The sequence below is a fragment of the Ursus arctos genome, unplaced genomic scaffold, assembly GCF_023065955.2.
Source record: "Ursus arctos isolate Adak ecotype North America unplaced genomic scaffold, UrsArc2.0 scaffold_3, whole genome shotgun sequence".
Classification (NCBI taxonomy): Eukaryota; Metazoa; Chordata; class Mammalia; order Carnivora; family Ursidae; genus Ursus; species Ursus arctos.
The window spans coordinates 38,969,176-38,992,192 of NW_026622985.1; the positions used below are offsets into that span (position 1 = coordinate 38,969,176).

General features: G+C 43.2%; 1 protein-coding gene across 1 annotated transcript in view; it reads left to right on the plus strand.

Moving 5' to 3' along the window:
• Positions 1-6,103, plus strand: part of GLCCI1 (glucocorticoid induced 1) — a 99,714-nt gene extending 93,611 nt beyond the window's left edge. The window contains exons 7-8 of the mRNA XM_026506357.4: positions 4,002-4,122; positions 5,293-6,103. Coding sequence (XP_026362142.1) covers positions 4,002-4,122; positions 5,293-5,638 — 467 coding nt within the window. The 3' untranslated portion in view covers positions 5,639-6,103. The remainder of the gene's footprint in view (positions 1-4,001; positions 4,123-5,292) is intronic.
• The last annotated feature ends 16,914 nt before the right edge of the window (positions 6,104-23,017 follow it).

Genomic DNA, 23,017 nt, shown 5'->3' on the forward strand with positions numbered 1-23,017 from the left:
GCAAACTAGGAATGACGTGTTCTTTCTACTGTTACAGTCATATTTACTGAGAGCTCACTGTGTTTCAGGCACTATCTTGATTCTTTTACACACATTTTTCATAGCTATCATATCAGTAGTTAGTCCCATTTTACAGATCAAAAAAGGGATCAGACGTTTCCTAGGTCATGGTGTCAGGCCTGGTAGAAGTCAGGCACGGCAGCCTGACTCCAAACCAGTGTTTTGTCATTTTCATGACTGGTTCTCAAATTTGGCTCTGCGTTAAAAGCATCTGGGGGCATTACAAAAAATGGGGGGGGGCACCACATGCCGGGGAGGAGCCCCAGACTAGTTAAATCAGAATATCCTAGGGATGAGGTCTGGACAGTGGTATTTTTTGGTATTTTTGAAACATCTCCTGATGAGTCTAATGTGGAACCAGAGTTAAGAACTGCTGTTCTATAATTACATAGCTTCTTTTAGTACTAATTTCACTTGATTTGATAAAGTGATCTGATAGTAGGAGATAAAGGACATCTAAAGACTTCGGGCTAGAATAGAACCATGGCAAAGATTTTACATACCTACCCGCAGAAAGACTTAACTGAATAATATGATTTTCTATACTGAAATTGTGGACCATACTTAATATACCAGAAATAATGAAAGCCATATATTAGGAGAAATTCAGAAAACTCTTAAACTTTAAAAGTACATGTAGTTTAAAAAATACTGTTTCTAAATGGAATTCCGTTGTTTAAAATGTCTCTAATTTTTTCCAAGCTTTATTTATTATCATGAGTTTAAATATATTTGACAAGCTACTTGTATTTTAATGGTAAATATGGTACACATGTATAAGTATGATCTGTTATAATAGCCAATAAAATATTTCCATACTCCTGATTTTCAGAGTTGGGTGATTCTTTATAAAGATAGATAAGACTGTTATAAATACAGGTAGATAGAATCATATTTGTTACATTTCATTTTATTAACATTGGCTATGATTTTGTAAGAACGTAAAGTAACGTGTCTAGTTATTTCCTATGGAGGGATAACAGAATGTGAAAATTTATCATGCTTGTGAACAAGAGGGATTGAATTAAGATTACTGTGAGACTTTTCATTTTGAATTTCCTGAGCAGGCATGCTTACCTCACATTTATGTTCTGTTACTGAAATGTTTATTAAATTCAACAGAGTTTCAAATGAATCCGTTAGCTGCTAAGTCTGGAATGGATAGAATAGGTTGTTCAAGTGGGTTGTTTTTATTTTTTACTTTAGAGAGAGAAAAAGAGAGTGCAGGGGGGAAGGGGTAGAGAGAGTCTCAAGCAGACTCTGCACTGAGCGCAGAGCCCGACGCGGGGCTTGATCTCACAACCCTGAGATCACAACCTGAGCTGAAACCAAGAGTTGATGCTTAACTGAGACTGCCACCCAGGCGCCCCTATGAGGGTTGTTTTTAAATCATGCCATTTTGTAAAGCAAAAAAAAACCAAAAACCTTGTATGTTAGAAGCCTTTAAAATGTCACAGAATTTTAGTTAGGAGTGGTAAGTCCTTTAGTTATCTAGAAGCTCAGAAAGACAGTTGTGTTCAAAGTGATGTAACTAGTGACAGAGCTGAAACCACAGATGGGGTGTCTCCATTCCCTGTTCCTCTTTGCCCTCTACCAGACTGCATACTTACCTGAAGAAAAAAATCCAGATTGAACAAATCTGTTGATGGTTTCAATTTTGTTTTCAAGCTTTGTCTTTCCAGACCACCAAACATTCAAATAAGTGTTACGTATATATATTCTCAACCACAACAAAACCCAACTTTTTTAACTGAAGAGGCAAAGAGATATAATAGTACTGAATACTATCTTTCTAGGATAGCAGTATGTTTATTTTTTAACATTAATCAGCCCCCCTCACTCCCAAAAAAGAACAAGAATGTTTAAGTGTGTAAAACTCTTAAAAATATAAGCGTCTCAAATTAGAAAAAATTTAGGAAGAAAAACTATTTAATTTGTTGTAGATGTTAACAGGAAGGTAATCATCTTTGTAGATTGTCCAACTCACATCTAGCTTTCAATTCTGGGAGAGTCCCTTGAAGCCATTACTGAAGTCAGGAGAGAAATCCTGCCGTCGGCTTGATGGCGTAGTAAAGTAGAGCCCGGAATACTGCAGCTGTGGCCAAGATGACTTTTCTGACGTGCTGATGGGGAGAGTCCTTTACCACTGACATGGTCACACCCCCGCTGACAGCCCAAAAAGGCTTGTCACAGCCATCAAGCCCACAGCTTCAGGCCAGCTGTACCCTCCCTGGGGACTGCCATCACCAACAGGAAGCTCCGTGGAGGCGTCACACATCAGCTCTCCTTTGTCTTGCATTGCCTCTGTGGGCCTTGTTGCTGCTTGGATGGGAAAGCAGGGTCAGGCTGTATTGCACCGAGCTCAAGGCCTCGTCCTCACTGCTTTTTGACTGTGGACCAGTCTTTTCGGTCTAGCCTCGCTCAAATAGAGAGTAGCAAACTCAGACTGTAGCCAGGTTAATGATGTTTTGCCTCCACCTACAAGAGAAATTATATTCTCCCTCCTGCCTCCCATTTGTTTAAGTAATGTAAGATGAATGTCAAAGCTAAGAAAATCCTGAAATCTGAATGGCACGTGAAGAAACCAAACTTAATTCTAAGACCCAGTTCCTTCCAAAGGACTGTGTATAATCTGTAGGAACATCTGTAACCGAAGTGACGGAGAAACTGTAGAGTTTTCTAGGTTTTCCAGTGGTGTGTCCTTGTTATTTTGTAGGCAGTGATTTCCCAGAGTTATTGCCATATTTAAACATAAGCACGCATCTCCAGTCCCAAGACTAACATAGATGCTCTTTGAATCATTCACCAAATACACTAAGTGTGCCTCAAGAGTCTACTTTCTAAGCATGTATTATAGTTCATTAATGATGATTGATAAAAACATCCCTATTTTTCAGATTCTGAATGTTGTGCTGTGTTCTGTAGCCTAAACTAAAGCAACTCATCAAAACTGTGACAAGCGTAATTATGGTACCAATGCCATCTTTCAAAAATATACATAAAAATCATACATCTCAATAGATCATGTGCTTAGTATTTTAGCAGTGGGGATTGGTTTGCATTAAGTCAGAATTTGTTTAAATGGGACTATTATATTTATACAGGTATATTACTGACTTTACAACTTGGCATCTTACAAAGATAATGACACATTTTGGTGAATTTGAATTTCCAAAATCCTTTGCCAGGTAGGAAAGGGAGAAATTACATATAGGTTTTATGGCTTTTCATGAATAGACCATTTTCTTTTTTTGGTCAAAAATATGAAGAAAACATATTAGGTAGAGATGCTTTTAGATTTCTCATGCTTCTAGTAGCAAAAATACAAACTGCTGGAAAAATTCTTTTATATAGACCTTTTAAAGGCAAAATTCTGAGCACATTCTGTTCTTCATAGTGGACTAAGGGAGAAAGACCTTATGTGTTGTAAACGTGTTTTTTCCCTGCATACATTTATTCATGGTGTTCAGTAAAAGTAATGTTTCTGCTAAGAACATTTGTAGTGAAGGTTATTCCACATACTAAAATTTTCAATTAAATTGGTGGGACAGTGAGAAAACACAGAGGACCCTGTATTATAATCTCTTATAATTCTTTTGCATGATTTATACATATTCCCCCATTAGTTACATTTTGAAATACATACTACTGTATTTGTTTTCCAGATTATAGCTCTACTTTATTCAAAATGCAGTTTCTGGACCGAAATAACCTCCTTTTATGTTCTGTGGTATGGCAGATTACTGTTGCATCAAAGCTTTTATTTCTAAGAAATGTACTACATGAGGGTGTTAGTAATAGCTTTGCAATAAAGGAAGCTCTGTGGTGGAAGCAGAGGGGCCATAGTGGATAAACTGTGCAAAAGGCTGCTTGTTTGGAAATCAAACTTAATTTAAAAGAGCTTTCAATCACTAGTTAATATAACTGCTTTAAATTTACAGACAGTGGGAGTAGCTCACCGTTACCCAAGTACGCTTCATCTCCCAAACCAAACAACAGCTACATGTTCAAACGGGAGCCCCCAGAGGGATGTGAGCGAGTGAAGGTCTTTGAGGAAATGGCGTAAGTAATGTCTTTTCTATCAGCTGGGATCTGCAAAGCTGTAAAGCTTTTTACTGAGACCAGTTGATTACAGATGGATCAACTACTCCATCCAGCTGATAATGTGTTTCAAAACCAAATTATGAGACGAGAATTGGATAGGCAGAAGGGATCTTAGTGGAGAATTGGAGTCGGTGTGCTGAAAATACACAAGCTAATACAAAGAAACTTGGAAATTCATCCCTACTACCTAAAAGATTATTTTTTAATCACTAAGACTTTTCCTTTCAAAAGCTCTATTAATGTGGATGGCTAGCAAGGCGTTTAGCAGCAAAGTTAATATCCGAGTGTGGCTGGCCCTATGACAGCAATCCCACAAGCCAGAAGGAAACTAACTTGTCTCCCTGTAGACACATCTAGCATGTGTATTCGTTTAATGTAGACTTCTCATTCACAGATTTTTTTTTTCTTTTTGAAATTTCAGTGTGCATAAATTAGAAATTAAAGGAAAAGAGGTTCATGCTGTAAATACTCGGTAGAGTAGCTCGGGAAGAAAAAAAAAAGTGTGGCTGTTGGACTCACTCATCCCTTTGTCTCAGTGCAGGTGCCTGGGGGAGGCCACTGTACTCTTGCATCCTGGAAGGGGATAGAGACCGGTCTTGCAGGAGTTGATGGCTTAGTTCCTGGGAATGGGAGGGGAAGAAGGGCTTGAAGACCCTGCTCTGCTGGGCTGACTGGCTCTTTGAGAAATTACTGAAACTTTTTTTGTTTTTCCTGATCTGTTAGAAGTATGTATAGTTGTGCAGAAAAAGGAGAAAATGCTTAAAACCAAATATATGATTAGGTAATCCCTCTCCCATTATACTTTTCCTTAACAGAAAAGGTCATTCTAACCTGGCAACTATAACATAGGAGGTTTTTCCATCTTCCTAAATGATTGAAAGCAAACTAATGATCTCTGAAAAAATTTGCCCAGTCCTTTTGAAAATCCTTTTGTCTCAAGTATCACTTGGTGCTGTGTACATCGGTAGTCTGCCTGCTGACTTGTGCTATGGAAGATGTTTACCCCTCTGTGTACACTTAACTCATTCCCTGCCATTCACATTGTAGCTGTTGTAGAGAACACCAGCTAAGTCAGAAAGCTCAGAAGTTTTTAGTGATTGTAAATGTCATTTTGTTTTACGGTTTTAGGTCTCGTCAGCCTATCTCAGCCCCTCTCTTTTCATGTCCTGACAAAAACAAGGTTAATTTCATCCCAACCGGATCAGCTTTCTGTCCTGTAAAACTTCTAGGCCCTCTCTTACCTGCCTCCGACCTGATGCTCAAGAACTCTCCTAACTCAGGCCCGAGCTCGGCCCTGGCCACCCTGACCGTCGAGCAGCTCTCCTCCCGAGTTTCCTTTACGTCTCTCTCTGACGACACCAGCTCGGTAGGCGCCATGGAGGCCTCTGTCCAACAGCCATCGCAGCAGCAGCAGCTCCTGCAGGAACTGCAGGGTGAGGAACACATCTCTGCTCAGAACTATGTGATCATCTAAAGCGAAGGGGGAGCTGGCCGCTACCCTCCCTTCGTGGATTAGGAACTAGACCTCAGACATCTTATCTGCATGGAGTGACAAACTTTCCGAACACCACCACCACCAACAGAATACTTATCAGCATCATAAAGTATCTCTTAACACTGATCTTGGCAGGGACGGAACTCCTATTCAGCAGTTTTTGTGGAAAGCAGTAATGCTTGCAAAATGTGTGCATCATTCAGCATTTTAAGTGGAGACTATGCATTTCATAGTATGTTTGACAGATTAGTACTGTGTCCTGTGTTTTGTTCCAAATTCTTCAGTAAAAATAAGCTCTATATCAAAAAGTTGCCTGTCTAAATAGAAAATGTCTTGCTGTGTTTTGTCCTATGGAAAATACTGTACTTCAGGATTATGTTTACAATTGATCCAGGTGTTTGTTTCTAACTTCTGTAATACATACAATGCAAAAAAATAAATAAATGGCCACAACAGTTGCACAGTGCCCACCCTATGGCCTAGCTTCAGGTACTTCAGTTGAAGTCTAAACTCAGGTAACTTGGAATGTATATCATATTGGGATATTAACTATTTCACAGCTAAAAAGCTAAAGAGGGAACATCACTCTTTTGCCTTTCCTTATTTTATGCATTTCCCTTTCCTCATTACATTCCACATTCTTAGAATAAGAAGTGCATTCAACCCTAGGAGAACAATAATCCTGGACATGGGTGAACATGAGGAGAACCAGCAAATCTGTGGTGTCTGACATCACTCTTGTCATGCGGTTACAAGTAAAACAACTGTTGAATTCACTGTTTCAACATGTGTAAATGTGGCTTTTTTTTTTTTTTTTTAAACAAGTTCAGGTGTTGCTCAGTTCATGACTGTTATAATGTTGCAAATAAAGTGTCTCCGGTACCAGGCTGTACATAAACATTCCAATTGTGTGTGACGGACTTTAACAAGAAAGTCTAGGTTTAACTGCAAAACAAGTAAACTTTCCCAGGGGATGGGTGAGATTTTTTTGTTTGTGTTGGCCATCAGGGTCACGGAATGCTGTTGTTTTAGCTAAAGGCATATTAACGTTCAGTTTCTCTCTCAGAAATTCTTTGAGGGTCTACAAATGACACACTTTGGGGTATTGTTTTCCTTGAGCAGTTGAGGTGCATGAGTTGCGTTCATGTGGAGAGAGAACGCGTGGGTCTCCAAAGTAATGCAGCATGGAAGCTGGTTGTTTGGTGACTTAGAAAAGCAGTAGTTTGCAGCTGTCTCTTCAAGCCTCTCCTCACAGTATCATGAATGGTCCTGTTAGTATTTTGGATGTGCAAAGGAAAGCAGAAACCCAAGTAAATCACCTTGAACTTGCACACTCGACCTGAATTCTCAGCAGAGTTGTGTGAAGAGAGCCCTAGATAATCCCGATTGGTCAGTGGAAGAGCCCAACTCTCAGACTTTGTTTTCTGCAGCACAAAGAGAGTCTCCAAAAGCAAAGGGAAGTTTTTGTATTTTTATTCCATTGCTTTTAGTTCAGTACAGCAGAGTTGTTTCATCTGTACCTACAGTATATGGCACCGTTTTCTTAAGAATCAGGGGAATAAGGTGCCTACAGTCCCAGGAACGTTTCAGTTCCCTTCAGTCATTCCTCGGGTTTCTTTGTTTTATTTTCTAAGGAGGTTGTTGAAGGAAGAGGTGGTAGAGAAGAAAGCAACACCATTGATTTTTTTTCAGAAATATATATATATATATATATATATATATATATATATATATATATATATATATGTATATGTTTGCGTGTGTATGTATTCTGTGTATTATTTTGTCATGATCCCAATTATCTTCTTTCCACCAAAGTTTGCAGTAATATTCTCTCCTGAAGGTGCATTCTGGCTCCTTTAAATTAGTCAGTGTTATATTGTAGGAGACTGTCATGGAAAAGGACTCAGTTTATTTTTGCCATTTTCACAGGGGAACCTTTTAAAACAATCTCTTCAGCAGCAGACACCTTTAACCCTAATAATCTCAGGCCTTGATGAAAATACTATATTTTGTAGATTATGGTTAAAGGGAGAAAATTATTAGTTCTGTAAGATAAATATGAGCTCCATTAACTTCTGATATCTGGTTTAGCATTACATAATGTGTTGATCTTACGCTCTGCTTTTGTCCAAATATGATGCAATAGTATCAATATCAATTTCTGAAAGATGGACTGAATGCTTTTTTGGTGATGAAATCTGATGTACGATATTTATAGTGACATGTGCTTTTATTTTCTCATGAGAAACTAAATATTGTGTTGTACATTTGTTCTTAGCATATATTAAAGTTTTGAACCAAATGTGTTAAAGCTTATGCTTTGCCATGTAAATTTCCCAGAAGTTGTTGAGCTCAAATGTATCCTACATCCAGCTGTAGAAATTTGTCAGAAATTGTTTAAATTTTGTATATAGTTGTACTGTTTAATTCTAGCCACTGCGCTGAACAGTATTCGAGTTACCATACAATATGGCTTTACACAAGGAAATGTGTGGCTTTTGTTTTGTATTTTTTCAGTATAGAAGTTCCTGTGTCTTATTTAAATAAAGTTATTAGTAAAACTGGAATATTTCACATATGTCTTTGGAAAGACTGTGGTGTTAGCATCTTACCTTGACAGAGATGGACCCGGATCAGGGTGATGGTGGTATCCAGTGCTTGCTGAATTCCTGACCAGCATCTCTGGCACTAGAGGGAGTCTGACTGGATCCGATTGCCACAGCCTGGTTTCCTCCGGACGTGTCATTTCCATACTTTCCATTCCAAGGTAAGAAGCTGGATGACTAAAGTTCTGAGTCTTTGTACTGCTCTCCCAGCTATGAGCACCTTAAAGGGAGAAAACACTGTCCCATGACTTTATTTTATACCCAAGAATTATTTATGGAAGTAATTTAAAATTCAGTGACATCACCTCAAAGGAGGTGGGGTATTTCTTGCAAAGAAAACTGCAGCAAAAAATTTCAAAAAATTTTTCACTCTTTATTTAGGTTTGGATTGGGGATAAGAGGGAGAAAACCTTAACAGAACAAAGGAGTGTTGATATTATGCCCAGTTATCCAAATAGGGACATGATAGGCCCCATTTTGGTCTCAGGCCACTGCCTGAGAGCAAAAACAAACCACTTTGAGAAATAACTTACCAGCAGAGTGATCCTTTCCAAAGCACATCTCATCAAAGAGGTTGTTAAGATTTTACCTTTAAGGTTAACTTAAAAATGACTAATGGCTGTGTTTTGGGCTGAAAAAAAAGTAAAACGTAACTTTTGTTAATGGTGAGATTTATCAACCACCTTCTTGAGGATGATAACATAATTTAGGCAGGAAACTATCTTAGGTTGAAAGTTCCACTGCAGGTGACTGTGAAGGAAAAGTGGAATTCTCAGCTCCGTCTCTGCTTCACTCGGTCATATAAGCTTAATATAAACAGCCCTGAGGAACAAATTAGTATTTGCAAAATTAAACCTAAGGAACCAAAACCAAAACAAAACAAAAACCTAAAGAACACGGAGGGGGAAATTAGGTCTAAGAATTTATACATGCTTAGCCTTATGTTAGCTAAAACTAATCACTTGAAGTTTATTTGTGAATAGTGCAAAATTAACTATTTGCCCCCACCCCTTCCAGCTCTGAAGTTTCATTATTCCTACATGTTCCCTCAGCTCCTCCCTTAGACCCCATCTGTGGGATTCACAAGTCCTCCCCCGCCCCCTGCATATCTCTGGTGAACTCTGGGCTCTTTGGAGCTGAGGAGCTGTGTGAAGATGGGTCCTTTAAATCACACCTTGAATCAGAAGTGGACTGCTATCATCCAGCCCCCCAGTTCCGGTTGTCTAGAGGACATCTCCTCTCAGACTTCTTGTCTCATCTCTGCATCATTGATTAAATGGAATGCAGACACTGGCTTGTCCCGTGTTCTACCAAATCCGCTCTTTTCCTTTATATTCTAATTCTTCCTTTTTCCCAGAGGACAACTGGAATCCTATCTCCTGAAGTTTTTCTCCACCTAAATCTCTCACATTTGCCTGTCTTCCTATTATCTTACTGTTAAATTTCAAGCTGCAGATCAGACAGCTATGTCTTGTGGATGAATTCTTTTGAAATGGAATTCTGATGGCAAGGAAACAAAATCATTTATTATGCTAGACTTCCAAAAACCTCTGTAACTGTAGACCAGGGGTCAACCAACTCCTGCTTGTGGCCAAATCTGCCCCATCCCTATTTTTGTAAATAAAATCTTACTGGAACAAAGCCACACTCACTTATGTATTACCTGTGGCTATTTTGCAATACAGTGGCAGAGTTAAGTAGTTGCAATAGAGACAGTCTGGCCCACAATGCCTAAAATATTTTACTATCTGGTCCTTCACAAAAAATGTACTGACCTTTGCCATAGACCAAAGAGCAAACTGGATAAAGGCAACTTGTATCATACACGTGGTGGTTTTTAAAATGTGTCCACAAATTCTTTGATACTCTTCTCGGAGAGGTAGAGCTTCATTTTCCTCCCCTTGAAGTGTGGGCTGGACTTGCTTATGAATGGAATGCAGCAGTAACGGGCTGTCACTTCCAAGATCAGGTTGCAAAAAGACAGGTTTCTGTCTTGGGCGTGTACTCTTCGTGGATCACTCGCTGTGGGAGAAGCTCTGCTGTGAGGACACTCAGGAAGTCTGTGGAGAGAGACCCACATGGTAAGTAGCTACAGCTGCCAGCTAACGAGGAACTGAGGGCCCCTGCCAGCAGCCATGTGGGTGAGCTTGGAAGCAGATCCTTCAGCCCCATTTGAGCCTTGAGATGACTGCAACCCCAGCTAGCAGCTTGGCTGCAGTCTCATGAGAGACCTTGAGCCAGGCCTGCTAAACCACACCTGGGTTCTCAGTACTCAGAAACCATGTGCGATCAGCAGTTTGTTTTTTTAAGGTGTTGAGTTTGGGGGTAATTTTTTACCCAGGGATAGACAACTAATATAACACAGCAGTGCCCTGTGTGCCTCTCCCCAGCCACATCGACCCATTACTGCCACCAAGATCTCACCTAGGGCCTTGCTATGCCATCCTGTTCCCTGGGTCCAGAAAGTGAGGCTTGCCTTTTTAGAATGAACACTTCTTGAAAAAAGCCCTGTTTGGGGGATGCCTGGATGGCTCCATCAGTTAAGCGTCTGCCTTCAGCTCAGGTCACGCTCTCAGGGTGCTGGGATCGAGTCCTGCATCAGGCTCCTTGCTGGGTGGGGAGCCTGTTTCTCCCTCTGCCTGCCTCTCCCCTTGCTTGTGCTCTCTCTCTCTCTCTCTCCCTCTCTCTGACAAATAAAATCTTAAAAACAAAACAAAACCCCTGTTGGACTAGATTGAAGACAAAGCTTCCTCATACAGGATTTTGTTATTTGAACAACTGATATACTGTATGTGGCTAAAAGTTATCTAATATTAAACCATCTTATCAAAGACAATGGGGGGAGAAATTAAACCCTTGCAGAAAAGCATTCCCTGTGGAAAATGATGAAAGAGGTGAGACAGGTGATCAGTTTTCAAAGCTGGAAAAAAAAGTAGAATCTCAAGAAAATGAGAAATATTTCCACTCGAATGTCTTAGTTTCTTTTCCTTGACAGGATGCTGGTGACCCACTGGTTCTAGAATGGCCCTATTCCATTTCACAGGCATTTGCATCTCTCAAAGAGAGGAAGATTGTTTCAAAGCTTCCGGATCAGTTTGGTGATGGACCCTCCCATTTAAAACAGCCATTTTCTTAACACTAAGAATTTGAATAATTAGATCACTTTCCCTACAAATGATTTTCTGATAACAAGGAATGGGTCCCCTTTCACACTAAATTCTACGCAAGTCTTGGCATCAGTTTTAAGCAAGACTTTGATGACATTCCTTTAGCCAGAATTGGGTAACTTCCCGTAGGCAATGGATGTTATTTCAAACCACTGTCTGGAAGCAGGCAGGATAAAAGGTGCATGTAGGGCTCCACAGGACCTGCCAAATGGGGAGGAGGCTTTATGCAGGAAAGGCAAACCATTTCTCTGGTTTTCTCTTCCACTTTGTAAAGGAAAAGGGTTACACTCAAGGGACAAAAGCTAACAAAGGACACACACGGTTCATGTGCTGCAATAAACAGGCTGCCATTTTCCATATGGACTGAAATCAAGGCAAACAGGGTAATCTTCACTCACTCTCAATCTGCCCATCTGATTCCAGACGAAAGCCTGCTGTGGTTTCTCCTGCTTTCCTCCCCTGTGACCACCCTGGGAGCTGCTGTATGGAGAACTGATTCCTTCTCTAACCCCTGACCCTTTCTCCCCATCACTCCCCTAAGCCCATGACCATTGCAGCTTGTCCTAGGAGGACCGGGACCAGGGAAGGGGGACAAAGGGAGGAGGGACTGAAGATGGGTTACACCCGGAGAATAGGGCCTGTGGGAAAGGGGAAGAGAGTGCGAGGCGAGCTTTCACAATATTCATATGTCCTTTTAAAATACCTAATTTTTTTTCTGCCAACAAGTGTGTATTCCTGTTGTCATGTTTCATAAAAGAAGACAAGGAAGCAACTTGACCTTCTTGCTGCAGCATTGCTGGCAATCCTCTTCCCTGTGCCCACACCACCTTCTCACTCACTGTCCGTCAACCAGTCTGCAAAAGCAAGTGGATAGGACTGAGCTAACCGCTTTTCATAGTCCCTAGTATAAAGACAAGGCAAAATTCAAGGGAAGTGATCAACAGGAAAATAAATATTTAACCTCACTAGCAATCAAAGCAATGCAAATCAAAACAATAATTTGTTGCCTTTAAATTGGTAAAGATCAAAAAGAAGGATGATAGTCAGTGCTAAGGGGATGGAAGGGATAGGGTTACTCTCACATCTACTATTAGAAGAATAAATCGGTACGTCCTTTCTGAACAGGAATGTGGTAGCACTTACACCAAAGGGCAAAAAGCAGGTCACAAACCAGTGTGATCTCTTGGTTTTGTAAAAATACATATCTATGTGAGAAAAAAAAAAAAAAAAAGACATGAAGAATGCACAAAAATTAATAGTGGTTATGCCTGGGTTGTGGATACTTTGCCTTAACATTAGCATTTCTGTTTTCCTAAGTTTTCTCAGAAACCTTATAATTTGAGAGAAAATGCATGTTAATTTCCAGATCAAGGGAGAGGGGAGAAAGTAGGGAGGAAAGGAAGGATATGGCCACAAATATAGTTTTATTGGAAATGAGCCACAGATCTCTTAAAATCAAGGTGACTTGGAGAGAAGGCCTGGAAGAGTGAACTCTGGTTCAATGGAAGAATCCAAACATACATATAGTTTCATGCCCTTTCCACTTTCCCGGGGGGGGGGGGGAACGGCCTCAACACCCTCATATTCAGGTATACAGGATTAAATTATTTAAGCCAGAATGGCGTTTGGAGAAGTCTGAAGTTGTAGTTCAGAGGACAGAGCGTTCCCTGGAGTGTGGCCCATACCACCAGCCCTCCACTCCATTGAGGTGGATTTATGAAGTGGGCACCAGAGAGCCCAAGAATCTGTCCTGTCATTTATCCTTCTTGAATCGCCTCATTTAGAAAACTATAAAACCTGAAAATGGCCAAGAGATTGTTTTTGAATGTGATCCATATTTCTCAATACACTCTTCACGGAGAGTTGTTTAGTCTGGTTTTACAGAGATGGCCTGAAATGGATGCGTGAGAGACAGACATTGACCAGAATTTGTATTAGAGAATATTGGAGATCAAGGCCCTAGACAAGCTGCAGTGGGCTCCTTGGCCTGAGAATCACCAGTGTAGAATTTGGCTCCTCCCATTCGTCTTTGAATATGTAGCTGGCATAAGCCTGTGGGGCAGGAAGCAACTTGGGGATTCAGACATTTGCTTATTTCTCCTTCTTGGTACATTTCTCCCCCTTATTCACCAAACTGCGTCTCAGCACATTGCCATTTGTGATTTCGGTCAGCTGGCAGGCCACACCTGTTCCCGCATGTTGGGAGCCAGAGGCAGTGTGGCATGAGGGAATATGGTCCAGGTCTGGCCATCGGACAAGAATGAGCCTGAGAGTCTTTATTTGTAAAATAGCGATAATAATTCAGTCAGCTTTTGCCATAACGAAAGAACACAGCCTGAGGTGCCTAAACAACAGAAATTTATTTCTCGCAGTTTTGGAGGCAGGAAGCTCCAGATCAAGGTCCAGCAGTGTCTGGTTTCTAGGAAAGCCTTTCTGGCTTGCAGACAGCTCCTCACATGGCCTTTCCCTTGTCTCTTCTTATGATGCTATCCTGTTGGATAAGGCCCCACCTTTAGGACCTCTTTTACCTTAATTACCTCCCAAGGCCCTATCTCCAAATACACTGAATCTTCAGGGTTCACAACATTTCAAGCAACAGCTTCAACATCTGAATCTTTGGGGAGATACAATTCAGTGCAGGGCAAATACCCACCTTCCATTAGGGAAATGCGAATTAAAACCACAATGAGATATCACTTTATACCCACCAGGATGGTTATAATCAAAAAAGACAAGTAGTTACAAGTGTTGGTGAGGATATGGAGAAATTGCAACTCTCACGTACTGCTGAGGGTCCTATAAAATAGTGCAGCCACTTTGGGAAACAGTCTAGCAGTTCCTTGAAAGGTTAAGCATATGACCCAGCAATTCCACTTCTAGGTATAGACCCAAGACAATAAGAATATATGTCTACACAAAAACATGTAAACAAATGTTCATAGCAGTATCATATATAATAGCCAAAAAATGGAAAGAACTCTAATGTCCATAAATTTAATGACTGGATAAATATGTTAGAGCCATGCAATTGAATATTAGTCAGCAATAAAAAGGAATGAAGTCCTGATACAACACGTATGAGCCTGAAAAACGTGCTGAAGACCATATATATGATCCCAGTCATAGGAAACGTCTGTTTAGGCAAAACCATAAAGGCAGAAAGTAGATTAGTGGTTGTCAGAGTCTGAGGTAGGCTGGAATGGGGAGTCATTGCTAATGGGTACAGAGTTTCTTTGGGGAACAAAAAGTGTTCTGGAATTGGTTAATGGTGATGGTTGCTGAACCTTGTGAATATACCAAAAATCATGGAGCCGTACACCTTAAAAGGATAAATTTTATGGTATGTGAATTGTTATTCAAAAAATAGAACTCGGCATGCCAAAAAATTATTCTCTGCAGGGTAACTAAGAGGTTGAAAGGGACTTAGGTGCATGTAGCACAGTGCCTGGCATAGAACACCCCATTGATAATAGCTGTTTTTATTTTCCATAGTCCATGTAGGGTCAGAAAATGTGAAGGTAGTAAAGCCATACACATGGATCCACGAGCCTAAAATCTGTCTCTAATGTCCTCAAGGACATTCACTGTAGGGCCCTACTTCTTCCTCTGCTGTTGACTGTCTGTCATTTGCATCTCTCCTCGCCGTCAGCAGGTGGGTCAGTCAGGCACCCACCACTCTGGCTGCCATGTAAATATCCCGAGTGTACACCTCCCACCTTGTTCTCCCACAGGCCTCCACATCTCCCCTGCTCACCTCGCCTGTGTGTCCAGCTCTCCTTACCTGCCCACACCTGGAAGGCAAGGCCAGAAGAATAGGACACTGCAGCCTCCAGCCTGGGCCCACTCCCGTCTTTTCCAGGTGCTTTGTCTTTAACCACGGGACTGGTTTATAGGGCAGAAAAACCAGCCTGTTTGGTTCTGGGCTTCTCTCACCCCAGGCTTGCCATTGAAACCCAAGATAAAGCAGCAAGGGTTCCCCTGGGGCTGGTTCTGAGGGCAGGTAACAGATGGGCAGCAGAATGCAGGTAGCGAGAGCTGGGGGTCGTGTGTTGTCAGGATTTGCTCTCTCCCTGCTACCTTCTTCCTTTCCAGCTGGAGTCCAAGTCACAGCTCACCCAGGATGGCAGCTTCTATTGGCAGGATAAAAATACCCCTCAGTTTGACAGCGGAGGCCCGTGCCTGGCCGACTCTGCCATTCAGGGCCAGGAGAGAGGAAACAGTCCAGGATGGTTGTGACTTCCCTGCAGGGAAAGGTGGCCAGAGCAGTCTCCTGCTCACTGGCACTGCACGAGGCAGGCTTTCAGTGCTCACAGGAGGTTCCAGTCACATCAGTGCCCTCGGCATCGGCGTGAAAACTGTGATTAGCATGATTCTGACTTTTATTGTTCATCGACCCCCTTTGAGAATTTATGGAAGCCCTAGACCATTTCCTCAGGAAAAAAAAAAAAAATCCACAGAGGTGCACTTTCACACACACAAAAATTACATATCTCAGAGGATGTACAGAAGAACTCTTGAAGCTAAGAGGTCCATAAATCCCTAGACCAAAATACAGTTCATAACAGGGATGAAAGAGTTTATAACCCAGCCATCGGAATAGTAATGAAGTGTAGGAAGAGAATGGAAGCAAGGGTGTGGATCTGTCAAGTGCTGGGTTCTGAGAAGGCCTTCAGTTTGTGCCAGGGACAGGGGCACAGTGGACAATGCTCTAAATGGGGTAACGACCCTTGGGGCACCAGAGGTCAGGTCCAGAAATACCAGCAAGGAGACACCTCAGACCAAAATCAGTAAGAGAGCTCACCGGGAAGTGGCTGAAAAGGAAGCCCCAGAGAGCCGAGACATAATCGGGCTTCTACTCGTGAGGCATTTCTAAAATCAGCTGCCTCCTCCTTGATGGCAGAAGGGTCTGGATGCAGGCCCCTGTCGGGTTTCAAAGGTTTCCTGAGCACTTGTCACCAGCTCTCTGCTAGGGCAAGTTATAGAAAAGTCACTCACCCGATTGCAAAGGCCAGCAGTTATCCAACCCTGAGATCTTTCCCTGGGGGTGTACTCCAGAAGTGGGAGAAGGGGCATCTCATCGTGCTTGGACGTACCACAGAAGTGCTACAAGAATGTCAGGAAGGAGGAGTAGGGGTGAAAGGAAGACATTGATCCAAAGCCTGTGGAGCCTCAGAGATCAACTGAAGTTAATACTGTTCTCCAGGGGAGCCCTGGCTCAAGGAACATGGCCAAATGCTGGAGCACTCTACAGCAAGCATTTGGGCATGTTGAGAACAGCAGGGCCCTCAGGTCGATTTCCTATGAATTAATGATCAGAAGGCAGGACACAGGTATTATATGAAGACCAGAAGTTCTCTTTTCAGAGGGAAAGAGGTGCCATGGACTCGACCAGGTTAGATGAGTGGCTGCTGAGCAGGATGCCCATGCTGACGAAGCAACCTGGCTGCTTCTGCGGTCTGGCCTCTACTAGCCCTCTCCTCTCCTCCACTGTGTATTTGTCTACACTGTCCCTCTGCTGCTGCCTGCTCGGTTTCTGATGACTCAGAAGGCTCCTATCACTTCATGGTAACCGTGCATTGCTTCTGTTAATTTTGGTATCTATGCTTTTGTAACTGACAAATTGTTTCGTATCATCGCCAGCTCAGAATCAAAGGCAGGAGAAGCTGATAAACTCTGCCTCCTCTCCGGGTGAAAAGTTCTTGTGCCAGGCCTACCACACTGGCTTCCTGAGCTAGTCAGCTGACACCAGAAGCTCCTGTGGCTGAGAGCGTGACTTACCAGCTAAGACCATGTCCCTTGTAGCAGAACAGGAGCCAGGACTGCTTAGAAGGGGGATGTGCGTGTCACTGATGGCTTGAACACCACGCTTTGTCAGTACACTCACATAGAACTAGCCTCATCTCCTGGAAGACACGACTGCTAGTATTACCAGACCCTTCTCTACCAAAAAGAAAACAAAACAACCCCTCCTTTAACACACATATATCGTTCCTTTCTTTTGAACAAACTAGATTTTATTTAAGGTTTTCAAACTCAGCTTTAAAGACCAAGAGCCTTTTAAGGCAGAAATATCAGTACTCATGAAATATTCCGTCTATGCTGTCCCATCTCCCAGGCCCTGGCAGTGAGGCAGGTGGCTATTCCTGGCCAGTGGGCTGTGGAAGGAAGAGAAGTGTGTTTTTCTTTGGACGAAGCGTGGCCCAGTCAATGCACGATGACGCTCCGGGTCTATCTTTCTTTGCTGTAGTGACTGAGAAGCTCAGGGGTTTCTCGTGATCAGCCAGCCATATGCTGGTGACACTTCATCAGCAGGCGTCCCTGGGGGTTCGTGGGGCAGAACCCCACGGACCCACACTGGAAATTGAGCATAAGTGAGGAAGGAAATTTCCTGGTTATAAGCCACTGAGATTTCTTGGTGATTGCTGCTGAAGCCTAGCCTGGCCTATCCTGACTCACTGCAGACGGATCGGGGAGACCTCCCAGGAGGACACTGTGAATAGAGCGATCTTCTGTGGACCTTTCAGCTGAGCAGACTCCCATCTCTGTGAACCCACTGAGTCTCTCTGCTTCCCTTGTTATTTCAGGGGCTCACTGGCCGTGTAGAGCAGCAACACTTGGTGAAAGATCCAGAATCCAATTCCTTTCCTTCTTTCGTTTCTTTAAAACCATACTTATTGAGGATTAATTCACAAACGTGAAATTCATCCTGCTTTAGTGCAGGGTTCCGTGGATTTTGATAAATGCACACAGTTGTGTAGCCACAAATACAATTTACAGAAAAGTTCCGACCAATACCAACTTTTCCTTGTGCCTCTTTGGAGGGAGTCCAGCCCTCCCCCCAGCCTCAACCCTTGGCAACCACTGATCTGAGGCCTATCCTTATAGGTTTACCTTCTCCAAAATGACATACAAATAGAACCACACAGGATATAGCCTTTAAAACAAAAAACCTTTTTATTTTGGAATACTTTCAGGTTGACAGAAAAGTTGCAAAGATAGTACAAAGTTCCTTACCCAGCTTCTGCTAATGTTAACATCTTACACAGCTATAGTGTTTTGACACAGTAGTCAAAATTAGGAAATTAACATTAGGACAATACTATTAATGGAACTACAGACTTTATGTGAATTTCATCCGTTTTTCCACTAATGTTCTTTTTCTGTTCCAGGATCCTCCACGGCATTTGGTTGTCCTGCCTCCTTAATTTCCTTCCGTCTGTGGTGGTTTCTCAGTCTTTTCTTGTTTTTCACGACCTTGACATTTTTGAGGTACACTGGTCAGGTGTTTGGTAGAATGTCTCTCAATTTAAGTTTGTTTGATATTTTTCTTATGACTAGACTGGATTATGAGTTTTGGGGAAGAATACTAACATAAGTGAAGTTCCCTTCTCATTGCATCATATCAGGCATACACGGTAGCAACACGAATCCTCAGGTGGTCGTGTGAATCAATAGTTGCTTCATGTTCACTGCTAAATACTAGCTCACTGGATGCACGTACCACAGTTTCTCATTCACCAGGGGAAGGATATTCGAGTTTCTGGTTTTTGGTGTTTGTGAGTAAAGCTGCTACCAACATTCACATCTAGGTTTTTGTGTGAATATATATATATATATATATATTTTTTTTTTTTTCTTTTTTCTTTCTCCTCTAGGGTGAATTCCTAGGTGTGGGATGGCCAGGTTGTATGGTAAGTGTGTGTTTAACCTTATGTGAAACAGCTGAACTTTTCCAAAGTGGCTGTTCCGTTCTGCTCTCCCATCAACAGTGTGTAGGACTTCCAATTGCTATGCATCCCAATTTCTTTTGATCAGCACTCCGGTTAGTGGTTCATTCTAAAAATACCTTTAAGTTTGGCAAGTTTTGCAGCATGTCCCTTCTGACTGGCAGAGAACCCACTTCATTTCGCCTTGTCTCCACACAGAATTCTGTCCAACTTTATGGAAAAATCAGGGGCAACTTATTCATTAGACCTTCTAGTCCTTTTCCACTAGCTTCCTGCATTCCCGTGATGCTTAGGAACGAGTTCATAAAGGATGGGGACAGAAGATGGGGCTTGGAGAGTCTCTCAGAAAGTCGTGGGCAGAGAGCAGCTTCCCACTCCCTATCAGTATCATTTACCAAGCAAGTGACCTTCTGTGACAGAATGGCCATCCTTGTGCGCTACAGGGTGCGAGCACAGTGCCACATCTTTGGGCCATCAACTCAGTCCCTGTAATGACTCTGTTAGCAGACAATGCTACCAGGGAAGAAGAGAAAACACGAGTGCAGAGAGGGTTTGTGACTTAAGCTGGTGGAGCCTCAACTTGGGAGGCGCGGCCACGGATTTCTCCAGCTTCAGAACCCAAACTCTTCACAACTGCCCTATACTACTGTCCTGGAGTACATTCCCCAAGGGTGTGTTTAATAATTGGCAAAAAAAAAAAAAAAAAGAGAGAGAGAGAGAGAGAGGGCTGGGAGGAGAGAAAAGATGTGGGCTCTTAAGGGAGTTTTGTATGTCTTTGAATTCCTTTCTTCAGCTCTCCGTTTCTAGCAAACCCCTTGAAGTAAAAGAAGCCTTGGCCTAGCAGTTAGGCAATGTGGGTTCTAGTCCCAGTTTCCCACTAAATTACAGTTTTTTAAAATACGTCCCTCAGTTTTCTCATCTGGATATCAGCAGGTTGGGTGCACAGAGCTCTGTGGTCCCTTCTGACTTCCTGGCTGTCAGCTAGAGAAGAGCTGCACAGTGGGCACCAAGCCTTCTAGTCCCAGGGCTGGGGGTGGCCTCCAATGGGGCTTCTAGAAAACATTCCAGTTCTTTCAGCCTCCTGGACCCATACCCTCTCCGGAAACAATACACAAAGGTGTCCTCAAGGTCATTCCAGTGGAAACTGGAGCAGATCACCATAGTATGTTCCTGCCCAAGGACCCATTTATCCCTCTGGTATCAGCAGCACAGTTTCCCCTAGAGGAACCATCCTTTCTCCATCCCCAGTCCTTGGGGGTCAGGCTCCAGGGACAGGCCCATGAAAAGCTGGGGAAACAGCCTATTTCCCACCCCCACCCACCTTGATTCCAGTGGCTGACTGAAGACCGGACACAGGATTCAAGACAGGCTCAACTCCAAGACTTTGGCTGGAGATACCGGTGGCCATGTTGCCTCCTTATGAGAAGTCTGTTAGAATGAAGCAACACAGAGGGAATCAAAGGTGGGAGCTGAAGAGGGGGAAATTGCTGAGACCACTCCCTGAGCCCCTAGATCCAGCTGTGCCTGAAGCATACAGCTAGACCTTTCAGTTAACTGAGCAAATAACTCCACCCTCATTTTTTGTTGTCATTTAAATGAGTTTAAGTTGAATTAGGGTTCAGTAATTAGGTATTTTTTGAGATTTTTTTGAGAACCCCCTCTTAGGGTTCTGGAATCCTAGTTATTTATTTAAAAAGGAGGAGGGAGAGGAGAGTAGTTGTAGTAGTAATAATAAACTCTAGAAGCCCCACAAAAGACAAGGTCTAGTGCAGTGTTAGGAAACACACAGTGCAATTGCCACCACTCCCTGCCCCATCCCCAGCACAAGCATCACTCATTTATCAGCATCCTTCCCCGTGCAGAATTCTTGGCAGCCACTGCCAATCACTGAAGTTGGCTCCAAGTTGAAGTCTATTTTTTAACAAAACTGAAGAGACCTGCATCACTGCACTGTGCGTGGTGCCAGTCAGAGGACTAGAGATGGTTTGAATCAAAGGACTAACTGCCATGGCCTGTCTGGAGGACACTAGTTAATCACAAAGACAGATGCACTTTGGTATACTGGCAAAATCAATAGTGCCAATAGTTAAACCCCAAGCCATTGCCAGGGTCGGCCCCTAGGGAGGGATCTCTCGGCAGTGGAGTCTGAGGGAGGGAAGCGTGGAGCTGAGTTAGCTGGCTCCTGGAGCTGAAGCATGGGCAGAAGGCATGGTGACCCAAATGGCTAGGCAGCCTCCCACGGCACCTCAGGGGCCTCAGCCCTGGCCCCACACCCCATTCACACTGGCGATGGCATGATGGTGAGCCCCCTCTACATGCCCACTGGCAACCCAGAGTTCTCAGGGCTGCCAACTCTGAGCAGACCACGTTTTCTTGGGCATAAGCCTCCGACAAAAAGTTCTAAGTTGGTGCCTTTCTAATTCTGAAGCTGACGGATGCTTTTCTCACTCTCACACAACTCAAAATCAACCTGACATTTCTAAAATTACATTTTGAAGGCAATGAATCTATAAAGTGCACCAAAGCCCATGCCAGCTGGGAGAAAAAGAAAAGAGGAAAGAGAAATGTTTCTGGCTCCCTCCCTTAAATTTGAATATTCTTTATATATTGGCTGGGGCAGCAGGAGAAGGGAAAGGAGACTTGCAGACCACCTAAAACAGCAGGGAAGTTTTCAAGGAGCAGGTGCTCTCTGAATTTCCCCGAGGGTTCCAGTGCAATTGTGGTGCAGACCGGCCTGGAGACAAGGGATGAAAATGAGGGAGTAGCGAGACTGGGCGTGAAGGGGGTGGGGCACTTTTGTCTTCATCCTGCCAGAGACAGTCCTTCTACAGGCAGCTGGGGAGGGGCCCCGAGGTGGGCCCCCAAGGAAGCCCCCTGGCTGAGCAGCACACAGACTGCTTAAAAGAGAATAAGCCCGCAGCTGCTTCTCCTTAAACTAGAGAGGTGGCCGAGGGGGCTTTGTGCGAGCCAGGATCAAAACACGCCTATCAAGAGGGATCAAGAGCCTGGCCAAGTGGATTGCAGATGGGAACGGCAATTGAAAAAAAAAATTTTTTTTTAAACAAAAATGTAAAGAAAATTCAGGAAGAAAATGCCTCCATGTGTAGTACTTTCCTTTTACTTGTAGTAAAGTCTGTTCAACTACCACAATCCTCCACTCCCCTTCACCCACTGATCAACTTAGTATTTAAAGTGATCCATTCAACAGAGAAGGACCCCACACCCCTTTGCCTCCCCCCCCCAACCCCACCAGCTCCCTGTGCCTCTAGCCTGGATAGAGCAAGTCCACCCCTCCTGCTTCGCTGCTTCGTCTCCTTCCTGCGGCTGCTGTGGGCTTCAAGGGCTGTAAGCAAATGTGAACCAGGAGGAAACGATGAGTCCTTAATCCTCATTCCACACAGGGCAGCTCCATTCAGCAATCATGAGTCCATTGCTTGCCAGGTGACTCCAGGGTGGTTATTACTGGGGAGATACAGAAGATTTGGGGAAACAGGGACCCTGTTCTCTGGGGTTGCAACACCTAGTGCTAGCGGCAGAAGCATACTCATAGGCCTCCCAGGCCAGGCAGAGCACCAAGCGTGTGCTATTCATGAGACAGAGAAGGGCAGGAAGGAGAGATGAGGGGTGGTTCCTTGAAGGAAAACTGTGGGTTACACTTGGAGGAGGTGGGATGTGAGGAGCTCCTGAGAGATGAATAGGGGTGTGATGGCAGCTGAGGGTAAGGAAAGGGGGGCCATTCCAGGTGGAGTGTGCAGCAAATGCATAGGCCAAGAATCAAGAGGAAGGGCTTAAGGATCCAGCAAGCTTTCCTGTGTATGTGTGGGAGGGTAGGGGGATGGGGCCCTAGGGCTGTAT